Genomic DNA, 20,734 nt, shown 5'->3' with positions numbered 1-20,734 from the left:
CATCTGTACTTTAAACAGGATAGATTTCTGAATCTCTGATGCAGCTAATCTAGCACTTAGGATGCATCTTTGTGTAAGCAGATTAATTAATCAATACCATTAATTGATTGTTGGTGTAGTAGAGCATTCACTAAGATCAATATACAGACCTTCTGAGCAAAAAGTGTATAGTAAAATTTAATTATTAATTGTTTATTATTTCAGTTTCATTGTAAAAAAAATCTAAATGTTGATATAAACAGCACTTACAGCCAAACTTTACCTTAGAATCTATGTTCTCGATCTCACTGTTATCCTTACAACAAATTTCAACAAAAACTTTCAGTCCTTTGAGTTGTAATATTTATTTCAGGATTTTCTGTCTTCAGACCCAGAACAACATTATAAAAATAATTTTTTTGCAACCACTATTTCATTCTGAAAGTATTAAAGTAGATGTTTTTCTGTAGATGCATTACATAATAGACCCATAGACCCATTTGTACCTGCTAAGATGATAAACACTCGTTTATTTTTACACTATCCACTTTATTTAGAATATTTGTCCACTGTCGATGATTAGAGTCCAGTGTTGATGACTGGAGTCCAGTGTTGATGATTAGAGACCAGTGTTGATGACTGGAGTCCAGTGTCGATGACTGGAGTCCAGTGTTGATGACTGGAGTCCAGTGTTGATGATTAGAGACCAGTGTTGATGACTGGAGTCCAGTGTGGATGCTCCTGTCATACTGTAATCTCAGCTTCTTGCTCTTGGTTGACCGGAGTGGAACCTGACGTGGTCTCCTATCCTATTTTTAAATGCTCCTTATACAGTGGACGCAGAGTCTATACAATACACACTATATTAACAATACTAACATAGGAACTTTTTAGTCCTGCCACTGAGTGGCACCATTAGCTATAACATATGACCTTCTGTCCTGTCTGAAAGTTACAGCATGAATTGCTGTGTCAGCAAATGCAGAACACACAGCAATGTTTTTAATTCAGCTTTGCACCACTGCATTTTTAATTCATTCATAATCTTGTATTCATCTCATTAATGTACACAAGACTCCAAAACTGTGTCCATTACCTCCACAAAGTTATTAAAAATGAGTTAATTATTTCTGCTTGTCAGTCGTGAAAAGGGTTATATGGCCGTCTCTAAAAAATGTGAAACCCACCATTCTGCAGTACGAAGGAATGATTACAAATAGAGAGCCTTAAAGACAGTTGTGAATCACCCCAGGAATGACCATCCCATGAAAATCAGCCTGAGGTCAGATAATTTAATGCACAGAGATGTGACGAAAACCCCAAGAACCCTCTGTAAACAAATGAAATGTTTATGTTGTTGGCAGCACAACAAGAAAAAGACTGAACAAGTCTAGCTTTCAGTAGAGGGTCAATAGGGAAAAGTTTTTTCTCTCTAAAAATAGTTTTGCAAAATGACATTTAAACAAACCACAAAAGTTCCTTTGGATTGATGAGACCAAGGTGGAGATGTCTGGTCATCATTCATAGCACCATGGACAGTGGATCACTTCAAACACCTCACACCAGCCATCTGTCAGAGGACCTGGGAAATGAGCAGTCAATGAAACAATGAAGTCCACTTTCTATCAGAAATGATTGAGATAAATTCGAGACCATCTGTCCAGCAGCTTCAACTGGGCCGAAACTGGGTCATCAATTGACAAGAATCCTGAAAAACCTGCAGATCAACTCCAAATGGCTAAAGAAGACAAAAATAAAGCTTTTAATCTTGAAGACAAACCTACAAGTTAGCATCGCTCAAGTTATTTTTCTGTCCAAATATTACAATTATTATAGCAATGTTTTTCATTTTGAATTGTAATGAGAGTTTGTTTTACGTTGTTAAAGTTTTCACCAGGTTTTGATTGCAAACAAAACGCAGTTAAACAGATATAAGCGCTTGTCCGCCTCCTGGTGGACAAAATACGTATTGCATGCTGTTATTCAGATATAAGTCGCTCACACTGGAGTTTTATCTTGAACAGGGTCACAATGATTCTCTGGTCTAAAGTCTTCATTTTTATCAAACGCAATGTAAGTGAGGTTTATTTCATATTAATTCCATAAAATCTGCAAAGCTGCTGATAATAATTAGGAACGGAATTCCTTAAAAGGTCTAAGACAACAATAGGTTATAAAAAAGCAAAGCTGTATGATCAGCTTTAAGGGTGTATGATAAGCTTTAAGAGGCATATGATCGGCTTTAAGGGCGTATGATCGGCTTTAAGAGGCGTATGATTAGCTTTAAGGGGCGTATGATCAGCTTTAAGGGGCGTATGATCAGCTTTAAGGGGCGTATGATCAGCTATAAGGGGCGTATGATCAGCTTTAAGGGGCGTATGATCAGCTTTAAGAGGCGTATGATCAGCTTTAAGGGGCGTATGATTAGCTTTAAGAGGCATATGATCGGCTTTAAGAGGCATATGATCGGCTTTAAGAGGCGTATGATCAGCTTTAAGGGCGTATGATCAGCTTTAAGTGGCGTATGATCAGCTTTAAGGGGCGTATGATCAGCTTTAAGGGGCGTATGATCAGCTTTAAGTGGCGTATGATCAGCTTTAAGAGGCGTATGATCAGCTTTAAGAGGCGTATGATCAGCTTTAAGAGGCATATGATCAGCTTTAAGAGGCGTATGATCAGCTTTAAGGGGCGTATGATCAGCTTTAAGTGGCGTATTATCAGCTTTAAGGGGCGTATGATCAGCTTTAAGGGGCGTATGATCAGCTTTAAGTGGCGTATGATCAGCTTTAAGAGGCGTATGATCAGCTTTAAGAGGCATATGATCAGCTTTAAGAGGCATATGATCAGCTTTAAGGGGCGTATGATCAGCTTTAAGAGGCATATGATCAGCTTTAAGAGGCATATGATCAGCTTTAAGTGGTGTATGATCAGCTTTAAGAGGCGTATGATCAGCTTTAAGTGGTGTATGATCAGCTTTAAGTGGTGTATGATCAGCTTTAAGTGGTGTATGATCAGCTTTAAGAGCGGTATAAAGAGGAAGATGGAAGCATAGCCTTGTTAAAAGTCTGTAGAAAAATGTTAACATTATAAGCTGTTCTTCTTTAAAAAATAAGCAAATAAATAAATAAGATTACGAACATTACAATAGATATGGTTCTGTTCGAGTTATATTTTTTAATTCTGAATAATATTTTGGTTTATTGTTAACTTTCACACTTTTTAGCCAGATTTGTGTTGCTGCACAATATAGAAAACGAGTCAAGTGAGAATAGACACCACCTGCTGGAAGAGATGGGCATTGCACATTTGTGTCATTAAGATTTCTTGCTTCATTTCTTTCTTTTAATTTGTCCTATCTTTTAGTTTTCCTTGTATCTAAGTGTCTGTTCTTCTGTATTCTCTACTAAAAGCTTAAGATAACCTGGAGTGGTTTTTCCAGAACATTACTAACAGTATTCATGGTTATCTTGCATGTTGGAGCGTAAATCAACACGTAGCCTGAACCAGTTTACACAACACTATATAACACCATATTGGATAACACACAGAAATTATCCAAGTTCATTTAAGAATTCAATTCAGCAAATTGTTGATTACGTGTCTATCTGTTTCTCCAGACCCGGGCTGGGTGGAGTCAACAAACAACTTCTACAGCTTGTTAATGGCTGTATGGATGTGTTCCATCAGCTCCAAGAGCATCAGTGAGATCAGACTCTGATGTCGGGATGCTGAGGAGACTCCAGTTGCAGTTCATCCTAAAGGTGTTCAGTGGTGTTGAGTCTGAGTCACGGCTCAGTGCAGGACTCTCGAGTTCTTTACTCCAACCTTAACCTCCAACCATGTCTTCGTGGATCTCAGGAGCTTTGTGCACAGGGACATTGTCATGCTTAGTTACTTAGTTCCAGTTAGATTTGTTTGGGGAAGAAGCACATATGGGTGTGATGATCAGGGGAGCACATACTTTTGTCTATGTTATTCTGCCATATAAATGTGCAAAGTTTTTTTAATGATGCAGATTTTTAATTTTCTTCAATGATGATGATGATGATGATGATTCTATAGCCCTTGACATTATATTACAGTAGATTAAATTGTAAAGCTCTTCATAGCCAGTGCTCCGTATACTGTACACCACCAGCGATGACCTAATATGACATCATGTCTCCTGTAAAGTGTGTATGTATACTGTAGTTTATATAATTTGCATTTAAATGAAATTTATTGGTATAACTTTTGACTTAAGTGCTCTTCCTCATGTGATTTAAAAACGTTAACATTCCAGTTAGGATTATTTTTTTGGTGAGTTTCACCTTCGTTATATGACACGTACAGTGTCTTACGGAATGTGGTCGGTTAACATAATGGTATCTGTGATGAGTCGTCTCAGGGCTCATCTCCGTAAGTCAGCAAACCGTCAGTCATCATCAGGAAGCTGTTTACTGAAGTGGAAGTAATTAGCACTGAAGGTTAAGAAATAAATAGAACACTTTGCTATGAGAAAATAATCCAAGACCAAAAATTATGTTTTTGTTCCTCTTTAATAAGTTACAAATGACAAACGACAAAAATCCCGACACCGGAGACTCCTTCCATAAATATCAAACAAATGTCTCCTTACAGAAAATGTCACTGTATCCATGATTATATTGTTTTGAATCTATTTATGTCTAGCATCTGCTGTGTATGTCCATGTGAATGAGCTGTTACTATGGCAACCATAACATATTGGATTAGGAGCATCGATATAAAGCTCTGATCAGATCTTCACTCGGAACGAACTGCAAAAAAAAATCCCACATCCTGGCAAGTTCAAATATCTTGAAAGATCCTAGTAAAAGACTAGAAGTAATTCTAACCCTAGGAATCTAATATTATTATAACTATAATATAGTTATTATAGGGGGCACGGTGGCTTAGTGGTTCGCACGTTCGCCTCACACCTCCAGGGTTGGGGGTTCGATTCCCCCCTCCACCTTGTGTGTGTGGAGTTTGCATGTTCTCCCCGTGCCTCGGGGGTTTCCTCCGGGTACTCCGGTTTCCTCCCCCGGTCCAAAGACATGCATGGTAGGTTGATTGGCATCTCTGGAAAATTGTCCGTAGTGTGTGATTGTGTGAGTGAATGAGAGTGTGTGTGTGCCCTGCGATGGGTTGGCACTCCGTCCAGGGTGTATCCTGCCTTGATGCCCGATGACGCCTGAGATAGGCACATGTTGAAAATGTTTTGCTAAAATATTTGTTTTTAGAAAGAAGCAAAATTAAGATGAATTACTATTAAAAACAGGGTTAATAATATCAAATTTGGTTTATTGTAATCTTATAATAAGAATTAAGAGGTAAATTTAACTAGATTTAAAACACAATCACTTGTTCATTTTTTTGCAGTGCGGAGACTTTGAGCTCTGTGGTATAAAGGATTGTTAAATGTTTCTTCCTGGATTTATTTTTGCTGTGGACGCTTAATGGTCTAAAGTGAGCATTAAAAAGCTCTCGAATCAAAACTGCTATTGTTTGTACTGAGAGCAGAACGAGCTAATAAATTATTCAGCAGCTAAAGCCGCAGTCATTAAACCCTTTGTTGTAAAACCAACTAATTTAAAGCAGCTTTACTGAATTCAGCAAAGGTCTGAATAAAAAGAGGAGATAAAGAATTATAGCTTTTTTGTTCCTATACTTTAGAAAGTACTTTTCATAAACATAAACGAGTCTGAGATGAGGGAAAAATACCCGTTTGTATCATGAGCAGATTAAAAGCCAGCATTATAAAGAGAATATTTCTCTATAGATTTATGCTCATTGTGGCCTTTGTGCATTTTAGCCTTGTCTAATGAGGTTAATGAGGGTTTTTTCTTTGTCTGAGCAGATTATTATTCAATGTAGAAAAAAGGGCTAAATCAGCACGGCCAAATATTTGTTAAGAATCCACAGCATTTCCTGTTGCCATGCCAACGCACCGACTGACCGAAAACCTGTAGTAAATCTTTTAGTCACAATGAGACCTGAAGACTTCCGGTGTCCCGACCAAGACAGATTTGTATGTAAGTAATGCATCATTTGATCTCTCTGTGCCATGCGGTTATAGGAAAATAATTCATGATCAAAATAAACGCTGTTTCCATCATAGTACTGTAATATGTAATACTGTATATAACTTTAATAACTTCTGTACAATTATACATTCGATGTACATATTACATATTGTATTTTTTATATTCTTTATTCCCTACACATATTGTACCTTACATACATCTGCACTATTTTATTTATGTGTATCTATATATATATATGTATGTATTTAGTGCAATTGTTTGTTCAGCTTGCACATTTTTTAATTCCATTACCTTATAACCTTCTACTTGTTGTTCCTTTACAACAGTGTCTGCACATTTTTTTCAATTCCATAGGCTTAGAACCATTTACTTGTACTTTTCACCAATGTCCACACATCTCTGCACTGCTATAGCCTTTAGATTTATTCACTGTACATATGTTTACATATATATCTATATATTACATGCTGACACATGTTTATGTATACCTATATATATTACATGCTGTACATATGTTTACATATATGTGTATATACTGTATGACCTAATATATATATATATATATATATATATATATATATATATATATATATATATATATGTATATATATATATATATATATATACACACTCACCGGCCACTTTATTAGGTACACCTGTCCAACTGCTCGTTAACGCAAATTTCTAATCAGCCAATCACATGGCAGCAACTCCTCAATGCATTTAGGCATGTAGACATGGTCAAGACGATCTGCTGCAGTTCAAACCGAGCGTCAAACCGAGCGTGGTTGTTGGTGCCAGACGGGCTGGTCTGAGTATTTCAGAAACTGCTGATCTACTGGGATTTTCACACACAACCATCTCTAGGGTTTACAGAGAATGGTCCGAAAAAGAGAAAATATCCAGTGAGCGTCAGTTCTGTGGCGCAAATGCCTTGTTGATGCCAGAGGTCAGAGGAGAATGGCCAGACTGGTTCGAGCTGATAGAAAGGCAACAGGAACTCAAATAACCACTCGTTACAACCGAGGTATGTAGAACAGCATCTCTGAACACACAACACGTCAAACCTTGAGGCGGATGGGCTACAGCAGCAGAAGACCACACCGGTACTAGTAAGGTGTACCTAATAAAGTGGCCGGTGAGTGTATATATTACATGCTGTACATATGCTACATATTTATCTGTGCTTGTCTATTTGCACAGTTGTTACTCTTTACACTTCTGGTAGATGCCAAACTGTATTTCGTTGCTGTGTACCTGCAATGACAATAAAGTTCTATCTATCCATCCATCCATCCATCCATCCATCCATATCCCGAATAGCTTTAATCCTTCTACACCACAGCATTTTGCACATAATTCCATATTTGGCGACACATCATGCATTTCGTTCTTGTCTCATGTACATTATTCAGCTGTTTACTTTCGATTTTGAAGACAAATGCAGTGAAACTTGTCGGTTTCCAGATAAACCGCAGTGTGGAACTCGTCTGACAAGATCACGTGCTTCAAAAGGAACGATAAGTGAATATCACACATTTGCTTCGGTTTCAGTAGGAAGCTAGAACTTGTGTCGAATAATAAATATTCAGGTCGTAGAAAAAATGACTTATTAAAAATGCAATATTGTAATATTGCACATTGTCTGTGAGATAATAAGTACACAAGCTCAATCAGTGTTCCACGTACTTCTGCAGCGATGACCTATGACCTCAGACACTACAGCGTGTGTGTGTGCACACAGCAGTCTTTTGATTGAGCTTAAGTGCTCAAGTGTTTTACAATACATATTTTTTTAAACTGCTGTCGTTTGTCAGCTATTTGTTGTGTGATGACAACATTCCTGTGAAGTGTTTGTGTGTTATTTACAACACGTATTTAGCCTGTGAACAGTTTCCAGGCGGATAGTAAACACGCCGGGAGACAATGGGCTAAAGACATGTTTGAACTGTTCTGCATGAGCCTCCTTTATCAGACCCTCTCTCAGTAAACCTCAGGGGGATGTAAAGGGTAAATCTACTGCTTTTATCTTGCAACTGTGTAGTAAAGCTCCGGGTAGGACTACAGAGAGATAGATAGATGGGTAAAGAGATAAAAAAAAAAGACAAGACAGACAGACAGACAGACAGACAGACAGACAGACAGACAGATAGATAGACAGATAGATAGATAGATAGATAGATAGATAGATAGATAGATAGATAGATAGATAGATAGATAGATGGGTAAAGAGATAAAAAAAAAGACAAGACAGACAGACAGACAGACAGACAGACAGACAGACAGATAGATAGATAGACAGATAGATAGATAGATAGATAGATAGATAGATAGATAGATAGATAGATAGATAGATAGATAGATAGATGGGTAAAGAGATAAAAAAAAAGACAAGACAGACAGACAGACAGACAGACAGACAGACAGATAGATAGATAGATAGATAGACAGATAGATAGATAGATAGATAGATAGATAGATAGATAGATAGATAGATAGATAGATGGGTAAAGAGATAAAAAAAAAGACAAGACAGACAGACAGACAGACAGACAGACAGACAGATAGATAGATAGACAGATAGATAGATAGATAGATAGATAGATAGATAGATAGATAGATAGATAGATAGATGGGTAAAGAGATAAAAAAAAAGACAAGACAGACAGACAGACAGACAGACAGACAGACAGACAGACAGATAGATAGATAGATAGATAGATGGGTAAAGAGACAGACAGACAGACAGACAGACAGACAGATAGATAGATAGATAGATAGATAGATAGATAGATAGATAGATAGATAGATAGATAGATAGATAGATAGATGGGTAAAGAGATAAAAAAAAGACAAGACAGACAGACAGACAGACAGACAGACAGACAGACAGATAGATAGATAGATAGACAGATAGATAGATAGATAGATAGATAGATAGATAGATAGATAGATAGATAGATAGATAGATGGGTAAAGAGATAAAAAAAAAGACAAGACAGACAGACAGACAGAAAGACAGACAGAAAGACAGACAGATAGATAGACAGATAGATAGATAGATAGATAGATAGATAGATAGATAGATAGATAGATAGATAGATGGGTAAAGAGATAAAAAAAAAGACAAGACAGACAGACAGACAGACAGACAGACAGACAGACAGATAGATAGATAGATAGATGGGTAAAGAGACAGACAGACAGACAGACAGACAGATAGATAGATAGATAGATAGATAGATAGATAGATAGATAGATAGATAGATAGATAGATAGATAGATAGATAGATATATAGATGGGTAAAGAGATAAAAAAAAAGACAAGACAGACAGACAGACAGACAGACAGACAGACAGACAGACAGATAGATAGATAGATAGACAGATAGATAGATAGATAGATAGATAGATAGATAGATAGATAGATAGATAGATAGATAGATAGATAGATGGGTAAAGAGATAAAAAAAAGACAAGACAGACAGACAGACAGACAGACAGACAGACAGATAGATAGATAGATAGATGGGTAAAGAGACAGACAGACAGACAGACAGACAGACAGATAGATAGATAGATAGATAGATAGATAGATAGATAGATAGATAGATAGATAGATAGATAGATAGATGGGTAAAGAGACAGTCAGACAGACAGACAGATAGATAGATAGATAGATAGATAGATAGACAGACAGACAGACAGACAGATAGATAGATAGATAGATAGATAGATAGATAGATAGATAGATAGATAGATAGATAGATAGATAGATAGATAGATAGATAGATGGGTAAATAGACAGTCAGACAGACAGACAGACAGATACTGTAGATAGATAGATAGATAGATAGATAGATAGATAGATAGATAGATAGATAGATAGATAGATAGATAGATAGATAGATAGATAGATAGATAGATAGATAGATAGATAGATATTAGTGTCCAAGCTCTTCTTAGTCTGCATTCAGTTTGAGACATGGTAAACTTTTGCATGTGTCTATTGAAATGTGTGAGAATGTAAATTGAAGTTTGTGAATGTTCACAAAAAATAAAGTTATGCACAGATATAAGTTACAGATCTGTAGAAATAATGGAGCATTTTCTCCTTTTGGATGCTTTTGGATCACCACTTACACCGAGCTTGGTGTAAATATGTAGGAATATTCTGATGATCATGATCTTAATGCTATAATTATGAACAAAGGAACAAAAGACTAGTAAATTAAAGTGGTAATATTTACAAAAACACACACACAGTAGACTGTTGTGCCCTTTTGCAAAAGTAGAAAATTTATAATACAAGAAGTATAATAAGACACAACATTCACCGAAACACATTCACCTCATACATACACCACATGATAAGTTCGTTTTCTGTAGGTATAATTCTGAATCAGGAAACACATACAAAATAGACGCTGGACGATTTGTTTTGTCGTCACGTCGTACATCACTGTATACTTCTTCTTGTATACTTCACTTGGTAATTTTCACGTCCTCGTACTTCACCACCTTTCCGTTCCGTGTGATTATTTGTTTAATGTGCATTTGTCCGGTGTCGTTGTCATAACGACGGTGAACCACCGTTCCGTCTGGAGGTAAAGGACAAGGAATGGACAGCAGTGAGAGCTGATTGGCCAGTGCATTTTGGTTAACAGGAACTACGGGAGCTACAGGGTGAGGTCGAGGTGATGGGCTGCGGTGGATACGTTCGACAGGATGTTGAACAGGAGGTTCTTGGTGTTTCGCTTCCGGTGGGAAAGGAGTTGGTGGGCGCCATTTTTGCTTCACACCAAAATCAGCAGCCTCTGTTAGCCGGGGACCCAAATGGCCACCCAAAGCTGCATGTGGTCTTCCAGCTCCTGCTCCCTGATTTGCTCCCTGACTTGCCACAATTTGCCGGATCTCTCCAATTACTCCGTACATGTTGGGTCTCTCTGCTGCATTTGTCGCCACCATTTTGCACACAACGCTACAATAACAATTGTCTTTCAGACTGTCTTTAATCTTCATGGGAGTCACACTCCGAGTGGGAAGCCTGACTCTGGCGCAGAGCTCTGCAATGATTTTGCCCATGGCCCACACATCTGATCGCTTGTCTCGATTGTTCCCTTCCAGGATCTCAGGAGCAGCGTAGGCTTCGTTGCCCAGGTTTACAGCAGAGCTTAAACCGTTTTTGAAGAATTTGGCCAGGCCCATGTCGATAATCACAGCGCGGTGAGATCCGTGCTCAATCTAACGGGATGAAAAGAAATTGTAGATATACTGTAAAACATCGCTGATGTAAAGAAAGTCTTCAGTGTCATTATTTTCCATCATCGGGTGGTAAGGTTACTGCTTGTTTTCCACCATGCATCAGCGCTCACCATGACGTTGTCCGGTTTGAGGTCCTGGTGGACGATGTCTCTGCAGTGCAGGAAGTTCAGGCCTTCACACATCCCTGTGATGATGGTGGCCTTCACAGTCTGGCTCAGCTGTGCAGAACATTTCAGCAGCGTTTTAACAGGAGAGTTTAAATCTTTTCGAATTAAATTAAAGTCAATTCATTCCAGACCCTTACCTGTATTTTAGACTTCTGTACGTTAAATATGGCCGTCTCGAGATCCTCCCCAAAAACAAACTCCAGAGGAATGTGCCACCTTCCGTTTTCCAGCCACGGTTTCCCGAGGAGTTTGACCACGTTGTTGTGTTGCGCTTTCCTGTAGTTATTTTGTAGTTACAGCAGAATAAGTGATTTACATATTTAAAAACATTTCAATTGTAAACTCTTCTTGTTAATTGTTAATGGAGTTTTAAAAAACAAAATATCTGTGTAACTTGACGCACTCATAAACTTGGCACTCTCTGGTAAGCTGTTCCTTAGTGATGAAGTTCACAGGAACTTTTTTCATCGCAGCCCACGTGTCTCCATACTTTTGCTTATACACTTTCCCAAAGCAACCCGCTGCCAGGGTTTTTGTAGAAAAATCCATCTAAAATTCAGACAAATACAAGAGAAATATGAATCATTAATGTTTCTGTTTGTTTGAAATGTCCTCGTTTCGCAAGCGACACGGATCTTATTTGTGTTTTTTTTTTAGGTGTGTCAGTGTACAAGGTGTTTTTCCCCCAAGATGAGTTACATCACCAAACATCTATTACAACAATCCAATTAATATGTTTGTATTGCAAATTCCTGATCCAGCATTTCACCACACTAACAGATGCTCACGAGTTTTTTTTTTTTTTTTTGTTTCAAGATTTTTTCTTATATATTTAATCGTAAAAGCTTTAACATTAGACCGTCCATTAGATAGTAGAGTTTTCTTTAAGTTTAGTGGATCTCATCTCAAATCATTGCCAACAAATCTCTCAAATTCCACATGTGACAGTCTCAAATCAATCTGTCTCTATTTTCCAACACAGATCAGCGCAGCGAGGAGTTCAGATTTGTCCGGGCTCGTGCTGAGCAGGCAGTTTAGACTGCTGATGAGTTCCAGCCTTCGCCTCAGGCGAGTATTACTAAATTAAATCACTCTAAGATGCCCATTCGTGTCACCTTTACTGGAATTTCCAGCTTTTGTTTGGCAGGAGAAAAACTGATGATTGCAAAGTCAAACTAATTCAAACAAGCGTACAGACGAATCATTAGTGCATTCAGAAAGGGGAGCACAAACTTTTAAACCCATCTCTATTTTCACTTCAATCATTGATCATATCATTACATGTGCTCTAAACATTTTTGCTTCCTTTAAAGAAACGTGAAAGTTAAGTCTTTAAATAAAGTTTTCTTCTTTATGTGCAAATTTTTGTCTCTGTTTTGTCTGAACTACAAGCTGTTGTATTAAATGTTCGTGTTTTTTAAACTAAAAATATTAAATATATAAATATTAGCTTACTATATTATTTTTTTTATATTATTACTTTAAATTTATCGCAGTATTCTGCAGTCGGACGTTGATGAACTTATGAATCATGAATGTTAATAACGCTGAAAAAAGTAATCGTGAAGGTTTCAGTGAATTTGAGCTTCATGATAACACAAAAAGTTGTTTTTGTTTTTTTTTTTTTGTCAAAATTGAAGCTGTTTTTCTTCTGATAATCCTGACGAGATTAATTTGTTTACTACCATCTTACAGAATGACTATGTTAAAGATCTGACTGCAGTCTAGCAATCAAAACAGTTTACAAACCTTGAGTAACTTAATACACACGAAAAGTCTCAGTACATTTGCTTGTTATATTATAAGTGAATAAATAAAATTGTATTTCTATTATTACAAGTAAATATTATTAAGAAGGTCTAGAGTTTGTTAATGTCATGAAGAGATAAAAATATGTAAATGTCTCACCTTATGGAGATTCACTCAGCAGTTGTTACTGTAAGAATCGTCTCATCAGACTGAAAGCTTTCTGCCTGATAAACATCTGCGTGTCTGTGTGTGTGTGAGTGTGTAAGTGTGTGTGTGTGTGTATATATATGTGTGTGTGTGTGTGTGTGTGTGTGTGTGTGTGTGACTCATTGTTCTTACCACTCCGGAAACTCACATTCAGGAAACTACCCCTCTAAACCAGAGCACTTACCTGTTTACCTGTCGGTCATGTATTTCTCATGTGACATTTAACACCTTAAAAACATTTTCCTAAAAGGACAGAAATAATCTTTACTTAAGAAAACAGTGTTTTGATGATTCGATAATATTTTAGTCATCAAACACCAAACATACCAAACCTGGTGTTATAACTATGTATAAGTTACATAAAAAGAATCGAATTAAACGATTCACAAAGATGATTCACACCAGCGAGGATAGAGAAGTTAAGGGAGCCGAACGAACAAATAAACGATTCTCAAAGCACAAGTGAATCATTAGTTTTTTTCCCCAAGTTTTGTGTATAGAACTCTGTTCTTAGAAAGTCTGCTCTCTCTCTCTCTCTCTCTCTCTCTCTCTCTCTCTCTCTCTCTCTCTCTCTCTCTCAATAAATCGAACCCTACAGTGATTCTGTGTTAAGATTCATTTAAATGAATCGTCAGCAAAAGATTCACTTACAGTTTTTTTCAGTCGCTAACAAGCGTTTGTCCAAACAGTTGTCACATTTTCAAAACTCTAAACACAATTAGCACAGCATCAGTCTTTTGTGGCCATACCATTCACACATTTCATGTCATTTTCACACAATATGCAATCAGTGAACACATTTCCACAATGCTTACATTTTCTTAACAGACAAGTTATACCTCCCAACAAAATTATGGATTGTTTTTGTAGTATTCACGAATGTTAACACACAACATCCCACAATAGCAAAAACAATATTCCAAACCTTAGATGCAGTATAAAAACCTCTGCTTCTGCAATGATATCAGTTCAAAAACAATATATCTCAGCTGATAATAAACAAACAATTGAATAATTGACACACAGCTGATTTATGTTGGGTGAATTGGGCCAACCACAGCTGATTCCATTCTGGCTTAGACTCAGTGGCAGGGGTTATTTTTTTCTATTACTATAAAATGAGGACTTTGAGGAGTGATGTTTTTGGAAACAGAAACAGAAAAAGACAAATACTGTAATGTCTGGACGCGGAAGAAGAAGAGCGGAGGGAGTGTCAGGGAGAAGACCAGCTCCAGTGAGAGATACAGGGCCAGGGAGAGGTGCAGTGAGAGGTGCAGTGAGAGGTGCAGTAGGAGGTGCAGTAGGAGGTGCAGGTGCAGTGAGAGGTGCAGTGAGAGGTGCAGTAGGAGGTGCAGGTGCAGTGAGAGGTGCAGGTGCAGGAAGAGGAGCAGACCCAAGGAGAGGGCAAGGTAGAGGTGTAAGAATGCGTGGTGGTGGCATTCCAAGGGCTGCAAGAACAGTAGTCAGTGATGAAATTCGTGCCACTATCATTGACCATGTAATCAACCACGGTCTCTCACTAAGAGAGGCTGGTGAAAGAGTGCAACCCAATTTGAGGCGGTCAACAGTTGCCTACATTATTCGCATCTTTCAACAAACCAACAGGTAAGTATTGCATTTTACAAGGATTGTTTCTATTCTTACTTGACATGTCAATAAGGTCATACAGTAATGCATATGTTGATTTTTTTCCCCTCTAAAGAATGCAACGTCTTCCACCCTCTGGGGGAAGAGGAAAGCTCCTCAATAATGATCAAGAGCTTGCCATTATAGAAATGGTTGTTGCAAATAATGCAATATTTCAACTGCATGAAATTAAAACTAGAATTGTGGAGTACCATGAGATATTTGGCAATATAGAAAGCATCAGCCTCACAACCATTACACGGACATTGTCCAAACACAGAGTGCGTGAGAGAGTCAAGGAGCTACGACGACAATATGTCCAGGTATAGTGTATATTCAATTCAATGTCCAGCTTTGCTCTTTGCAAGTAGGTAACCTACACAGTAATAGGTTACAGTACAGTATGGTATACAGTAATGACATGATATACATAAACTTTGTTTCAGAGAGTTATGGAATTGAAGGCCAAATAGGCCCCTCATGAATTCATTTACATAGATGAGGCAGGATTCAATCTATCCAAAAGGCGTCGACGTGAACGAAATATAATTGGAAAAAGGGCCACAGTTGATGTGCCAGGACAGAGAGGGGCAAACATTACCATGTGTGCAGCAATGGCAAATGCAGGATTACTCCTTCACAGATGTCAGGTTGGACCCTATAATATAGCGCCTCCTTGCCTTTCTCAATGATTTCCACCAGCGCCTGGTACCAGAGCAGGATCGGGAGGGTGAAAACATGAGGACCTTTGTAATTACCTGGGACAATGTTGCTTTCCATCATTCGCAAGCAATAACAGCATGGTTTTAAGTCCACCCAAGACTGGTAAGTCTCTTCTTTCCTCAACCCCATAGAGGAGTTATTTTCTGCATGGAGGTGGAAGGTTTCTGACCACCTGACCAGATGTCCCTCCTTGAAGCCATGGATGCTGGCTGCAGGCACATCACAGTTCAAGATTGCCAAGGGTGGAGCCGACATACCAAGCGGTTTTATCCCAGGTGCATCGCCTTGGATGATATCAGATGTGATGTTGACGAAAACATGTGGCCTAACCATGAAGATCGCAGGGATTAGATACATTAATACATTAATGATATTTTTAGTTCCCCCCTTCTTATCTGGGTTTTTTGCTGTTTTGTTTTTTGTTTTGTTTTTTGTTTTTCAGAATGCTCTTATATATAATATTTTGTTCACTATAAGCAATACTGTAAAACTTTTTCTGTTCTATTATATTGTGTTTCTGATTTACTGAAAAATAACTGATTTTCTTTTTACTGGAATGCGTTTGAATATGAACATTACTGTACATGTGGACATACAGTTCCCAACTAAGACATTTTGTGTAAAAGGTAGATTGCATGTTACCTGAAACATAAAAGTCTATGCAGTTTTTCTAATGTCAACAATAACCAGTATTTTGAAACCTGGTGTACTTTGATTGACTGCATATACCTTGTGAAGTGAAAACAAGTGTTATTCTTTGACAGAATAATTTCATTTTGAGTCAGATTTCCAGTGTTTCGGTAAAGTTAGTGTGTGCAGAGAAAGATGTGTTCTGTTTTGAAATGGAGAGTTAGTATATATTTAACAAAATGTGTTTTTGAGAGGAAAATTATCAATTTGGCCAATTGTGTTTTGTAGGTGTAAGTCTGTGTTAAGAGTTTAGAAAAATTATCTTAAGTATAGGTAAGCGCTTGTTAGCGATTGAAAAAAACTGTAACATCAGCACAATCATAATGACAGCAGATTCATAATTAGCTGCATAATTAGCTTTGAAATCTCGTTTTGGTTTCCATTTGTATTGGAAAGTTTGAAACATGACCCTGACCATGTGATCAGAGTGATCTGTTCTCTCACATTATATTTTATAACACATGGATTTGGTATGAAAAGAAAAAGTGAAATACAAAAATTTTCCACTTCACAGAATCAGCACTATGGAGAGCCTCGTGTTCCAATAAATGGACAGAAATCCATGTCATAAATTTACAAGACGTTGTTAAGCAAGGAAAGTGAACAATGCTAAAATGTTCCTTATTTACTTTTCCATCTTAACTGTGTGTGAATCCTTTAACTTTAAGATGTCGTTTTCACTTCAGCCACTGGGTGGCAGTCTTGTCATACTTGTTTTCTGACACCTGAGCCAATCACCTGATATTGTGAAATGAGAGCCAAGGTCATAAATTCAGCATGAAAACCTATTTACCACCTGCCAAAAATACTATGCCGTTAAAATGATGATGACATCCGACCCTGAAGGACGAGAAGGTGCGTCTCAGGACACATCAGGAAGCGTGACGGCGCAGGTCTCTGTCATAGAGCAGGAAATGATTCACAACATCACAAACTTCCTGTGTTCTTCTGGTTCTCTTCTTTTCTTACAGAGGAGCAGTTACGCACAACACTTCCGAACCAGCTGAACTTCCTGTAGCACCTGAATCACACCGTGTTCTTGTCACCACGCCGAAGCAGAACGTGATGGATGAGTCAGGTGTTTGTTAGCACAGATGGGAATTTCTCAAACTCTGTGCAGAAGAACATCTAATTGGTCGTTAGACGTTCAAAATAGATGAGGGCTCTTTGGCAGGAAATTAGTTCAAACAATATATATAGGGATATTAAGGAGCCCTGTAAATACTGTAAACAGAATAATTCTGTTTTGAATATGAGAATAAATGTATTATAGTTACATTATTGATATAAACTCTTTTATCTTTTACATTATTGTTTCACTTAACACCTGTAATTGCAATGCAATTATCCAATCAGCCAATCATGTGGCAGCTGTGAAGTAAAGGAATTAATGCAGATACGAGCTTCAGGTAACGTTCACCTCAAGCATCAGATTTTCACACAGCAGTCTACACAGAATGGTTAGATAACCTCTTTTTTTACAATCATCGTGTGGGGATAAGCATCTCAGAAACACTCCTGAACCTGAGGCAGATAAGCTAAGAAGAGAACGATAGGTGAAATGGGGTTCAGGAATCTGACACAGGAGACGCAAACTGACACTCAACAAAGCTGGACAATTTAGTACAAGAAAAATGAGATGATTTCCCAGATGTTCTGGTTTCTGTCCAGACTTTTTATGTGTAAATAAATCCACCATATATTACATACAGTGCATGATTTTATAGAACACATACGTTACTGGTACACTGGATCCTGGAAAATAGATGAGCTACAGCCAGAAATAACTTAATCTACATCTACAGATGGTCATAACTTAATCTACATCTACGGACGGTCATAACTTAATCTACATCTACGGATGGTCATAACTTAATCTACATCTACGGATGGTCATAACGTAATCTACATCTACAGACGGTCATAACTTAATCTACATCTACAGCCAGACATAACTTAATCTACATCTACGGACGGACATAACTTAATCTACATCTACGGACGGACATAACTTAATCTACATCTACAGACGGACATAACTTAATCTACATCTATGGACGGACATAACTTAATCTACATCTACAGACGGACATAACTTAATCTACATCTACAGACGGACATAACTTAATCTACATCTACAGACGGACATAACTTAATCTACATCTACAGACGGACATAACTTAATCTACATCTATGGACGGACATAACTTAATCTACATCTACAGACGGACATAACTTAATCTACATCTACAGCCAGACATAACTTAATCTTCATCTACGGACGAACATAATCTACATCTACAGACGAACATAACTTAATCTACATCTACAGACGGTCATAACTTAATCTACATCTACGGACGGACATAACTTAATCTACATCTACAGACGGTCATAACTTAATCTACATCTACGGACGGACATAACTTAATCTACATCTACAGACGGTCATAACTTAATCACTCCTACAGTCATTTTTTCTTAAAACTGATGAATCTTTGCATTGCTTATTGATGGAGGAACCGCCCCAATTCAGCAGAACACACAGGAGGATGTTTTCAGCTGTTCGCGGCAAAGATTAAAGTAAAAAATACATTTTTAGAAGAAAAACAATTGGTTTTTGTCAGATGTAGTCGCAGAGATGGCAGGATTTACTGCGTTGTATTTTCTGTGCTGTAGTTCAGTGCTTTCAAAAAATAATGTGAATTTTGTTTGGAATTGTCGTGTTTGTAACATCAACATGTATTTAATTCCACTGTAAACATGACTATTTCATTAACTTATAACTTATGTGAACTCATCTTTAATTCCAAAAGTTTGGGATATTCAACTTAAGTTTATAAGTTTTTTAAAATGAGACTAAAACTAATCTCGTGAGTCAAAACAAACCTTCGAGTTTTTAAAGCAGAACGAAAAAAAAATATTTTGTTTAATATTATATTAAATAATTTATATTTAAGTTTTACCATATTGTCAAACATCCACTTTTCTAGAAAACTGCTTTGAGATTCGAACACACCATGACACAAACTAACCCCTGAATTAAATATCATTTTCTTCACCTATTTGATGTCATTTACGCAATTATTTGATAGAATTCTTGTACAAGAGGAGCCCTAAGAACACGTGCTATCTATTAACCTCCCTAAGCTAACTGGTGCATAAGTATATCTGGGCTTTACTGTGATTCTGTACTCCATACAAACACCAAACATACCAAACTTTGCATTATAGCAATAAGCTACTTAAAAAGGATCGAATCGAATTAACCGATTCACAAAGATGATTCACGTTACTGTATGTAAACAAACCAGTTCATCTGGCAGTTCTCATGCAGTGTCATACTTATGTCTGAGATTTAAAGACTTCCTGAAGGACAAGTCTGTTTTATTCCTTTCTGTTTTATTTCGCTCGTCGTGTTCGTTCACGTGAGTCGTCAAAGGCACCGCTTCGGTACAGAGATGCCAAAGTGAGCACACGCGGGGAATAAAGGATGTAATTACACCCGCCTTTCGCTAATCTACAAAATAACCTTTTAATTTATCAATTTACTGCGTGATTCAAAGCCAGAGAGGAATTTCTGAGAAACGGGAGACGCACACATTCGCCTGAGTGTTACGGACTGTTACAGAGTTTTCCGTTTATTAACGTAATAAGCAGAGAAATCTGTCCTCTCTTTTCTTTAAGTTTAAAATCTTCAAGGAATAAATCTTTAGAAGACCTGGATATTGAACCCGCAATCGTCTGGTCATGAAAACAAAAGACTCTAAAAGAAATCCACTAAGATTTAAACGCAAATGTCAAAGTTTGGTGTATAACAAACAACACGACAGTCTTAATGATTCTTAACATCATTTATTCGAATATTATATTATTATTATATATATATTATATTTTATTATTCGCTATTACAAAAGCAGTTATAATGATTTTAATACAATTTGATAATTTTGTCGAGAAAACGCTCGAGAAAACAAATCGCAAAAATGTCAAATTTATAATGGGTTAAGTTTCTAAAGAGCAAATTAACAAAGTATAAACGCAGACTTGAACACAACAGGGTTTCATTCAGGTTCTAACCAGCATTAATTACACAGATATATTAATCTAATGAGAAACAAATCCTTTCAGTCAAGATGTCAAGATGCAAAGCTTCAAATTGTAGAATTAGCTCTGTTTTGTGCAGAAATTTGACCCAGGGCCCACTGAGATTAATATTAAAACAGAAATAAAGTAGGAAAACATGCCACCGTGTCAGCACCGAGTCTGCCTTTATTAGCA

The 20,734-nt window shown here is 37.3% G+C and overlaps 2 protein-coding genes across 2 annotated transcripts in view; one reads left to right on the top strand and one right to left on the bottom strand.

Annotated features, from left to right (window-relative positions):
* Window positions 1-10,290: 10,290 nt before the first annotated feature.
* Window positions 10,291-13,465, bottom strand: zmp:0000000881 (inhibitor of nuclear factor kappa-B kinase subunit alpha). The gene is made up of 5 exons (XM_060861864.1): window positions 13,367-13,465; window positions 11,862-12,007; window positions 11,596-11,734; window positions 11,402-11,509; window positions 10,291-11,270 (listed from the first exon to the last, which is right to left on the bottom strand). The coding sequence occupies exons 2-5, from the start codon at window positions 12,005-12,007 to the stop codon at window positions 10,512-10,514; spliced, it is 1,152 nt and encodes a 383-aa protein (XP_060717847.1). The 5' UTR covers window positions 13,367-13,465; the 3' UTR covers window positions 10,291-10,511.
* A 1,372-nt stretch (window positions 13,466-14,837) lies between these two features.
* Window positions 14,838-20,734, top strand: part of thsd7ab (thrombospondin, type I, domain containing 7Ab) — a 112,207-nt gene continuing 106,310 nt past the window's right edge. The window contains exons 1-2 of the mRNA XM_060861154.1: window positions 14,838-15,019; window positions 17,425-17,531. Of these exons, the coding sequence (XP_060717137.1) occupies window positions 14,838-15,019; window positions 17,425-17,531 (289 nt within the window). The remainder of the gene's footprint in view (window positions 15,020-17,424; window positions 17,532-20,734) is intronic.

Source organism: Tachysurus vachellii, chromosome 25, assembly GCF_030014155.1.
Source record: "Tachysurus vachellii isolate PV-2020 chromosome 25, HZAU_Pvac_v1, whole genome shotgun sequence".
NCBI lineage: Eukaryota > Metazoa > Chordata > Actinopteri > Siluriformes > Bagridae > Tachysurus > Tachysurus vachellii.
The sequence above is the reverse complement of the archived record's forward strand: the minus strand, read 5'-3'. Positions and strand labels throughout refer to the sequence as shown.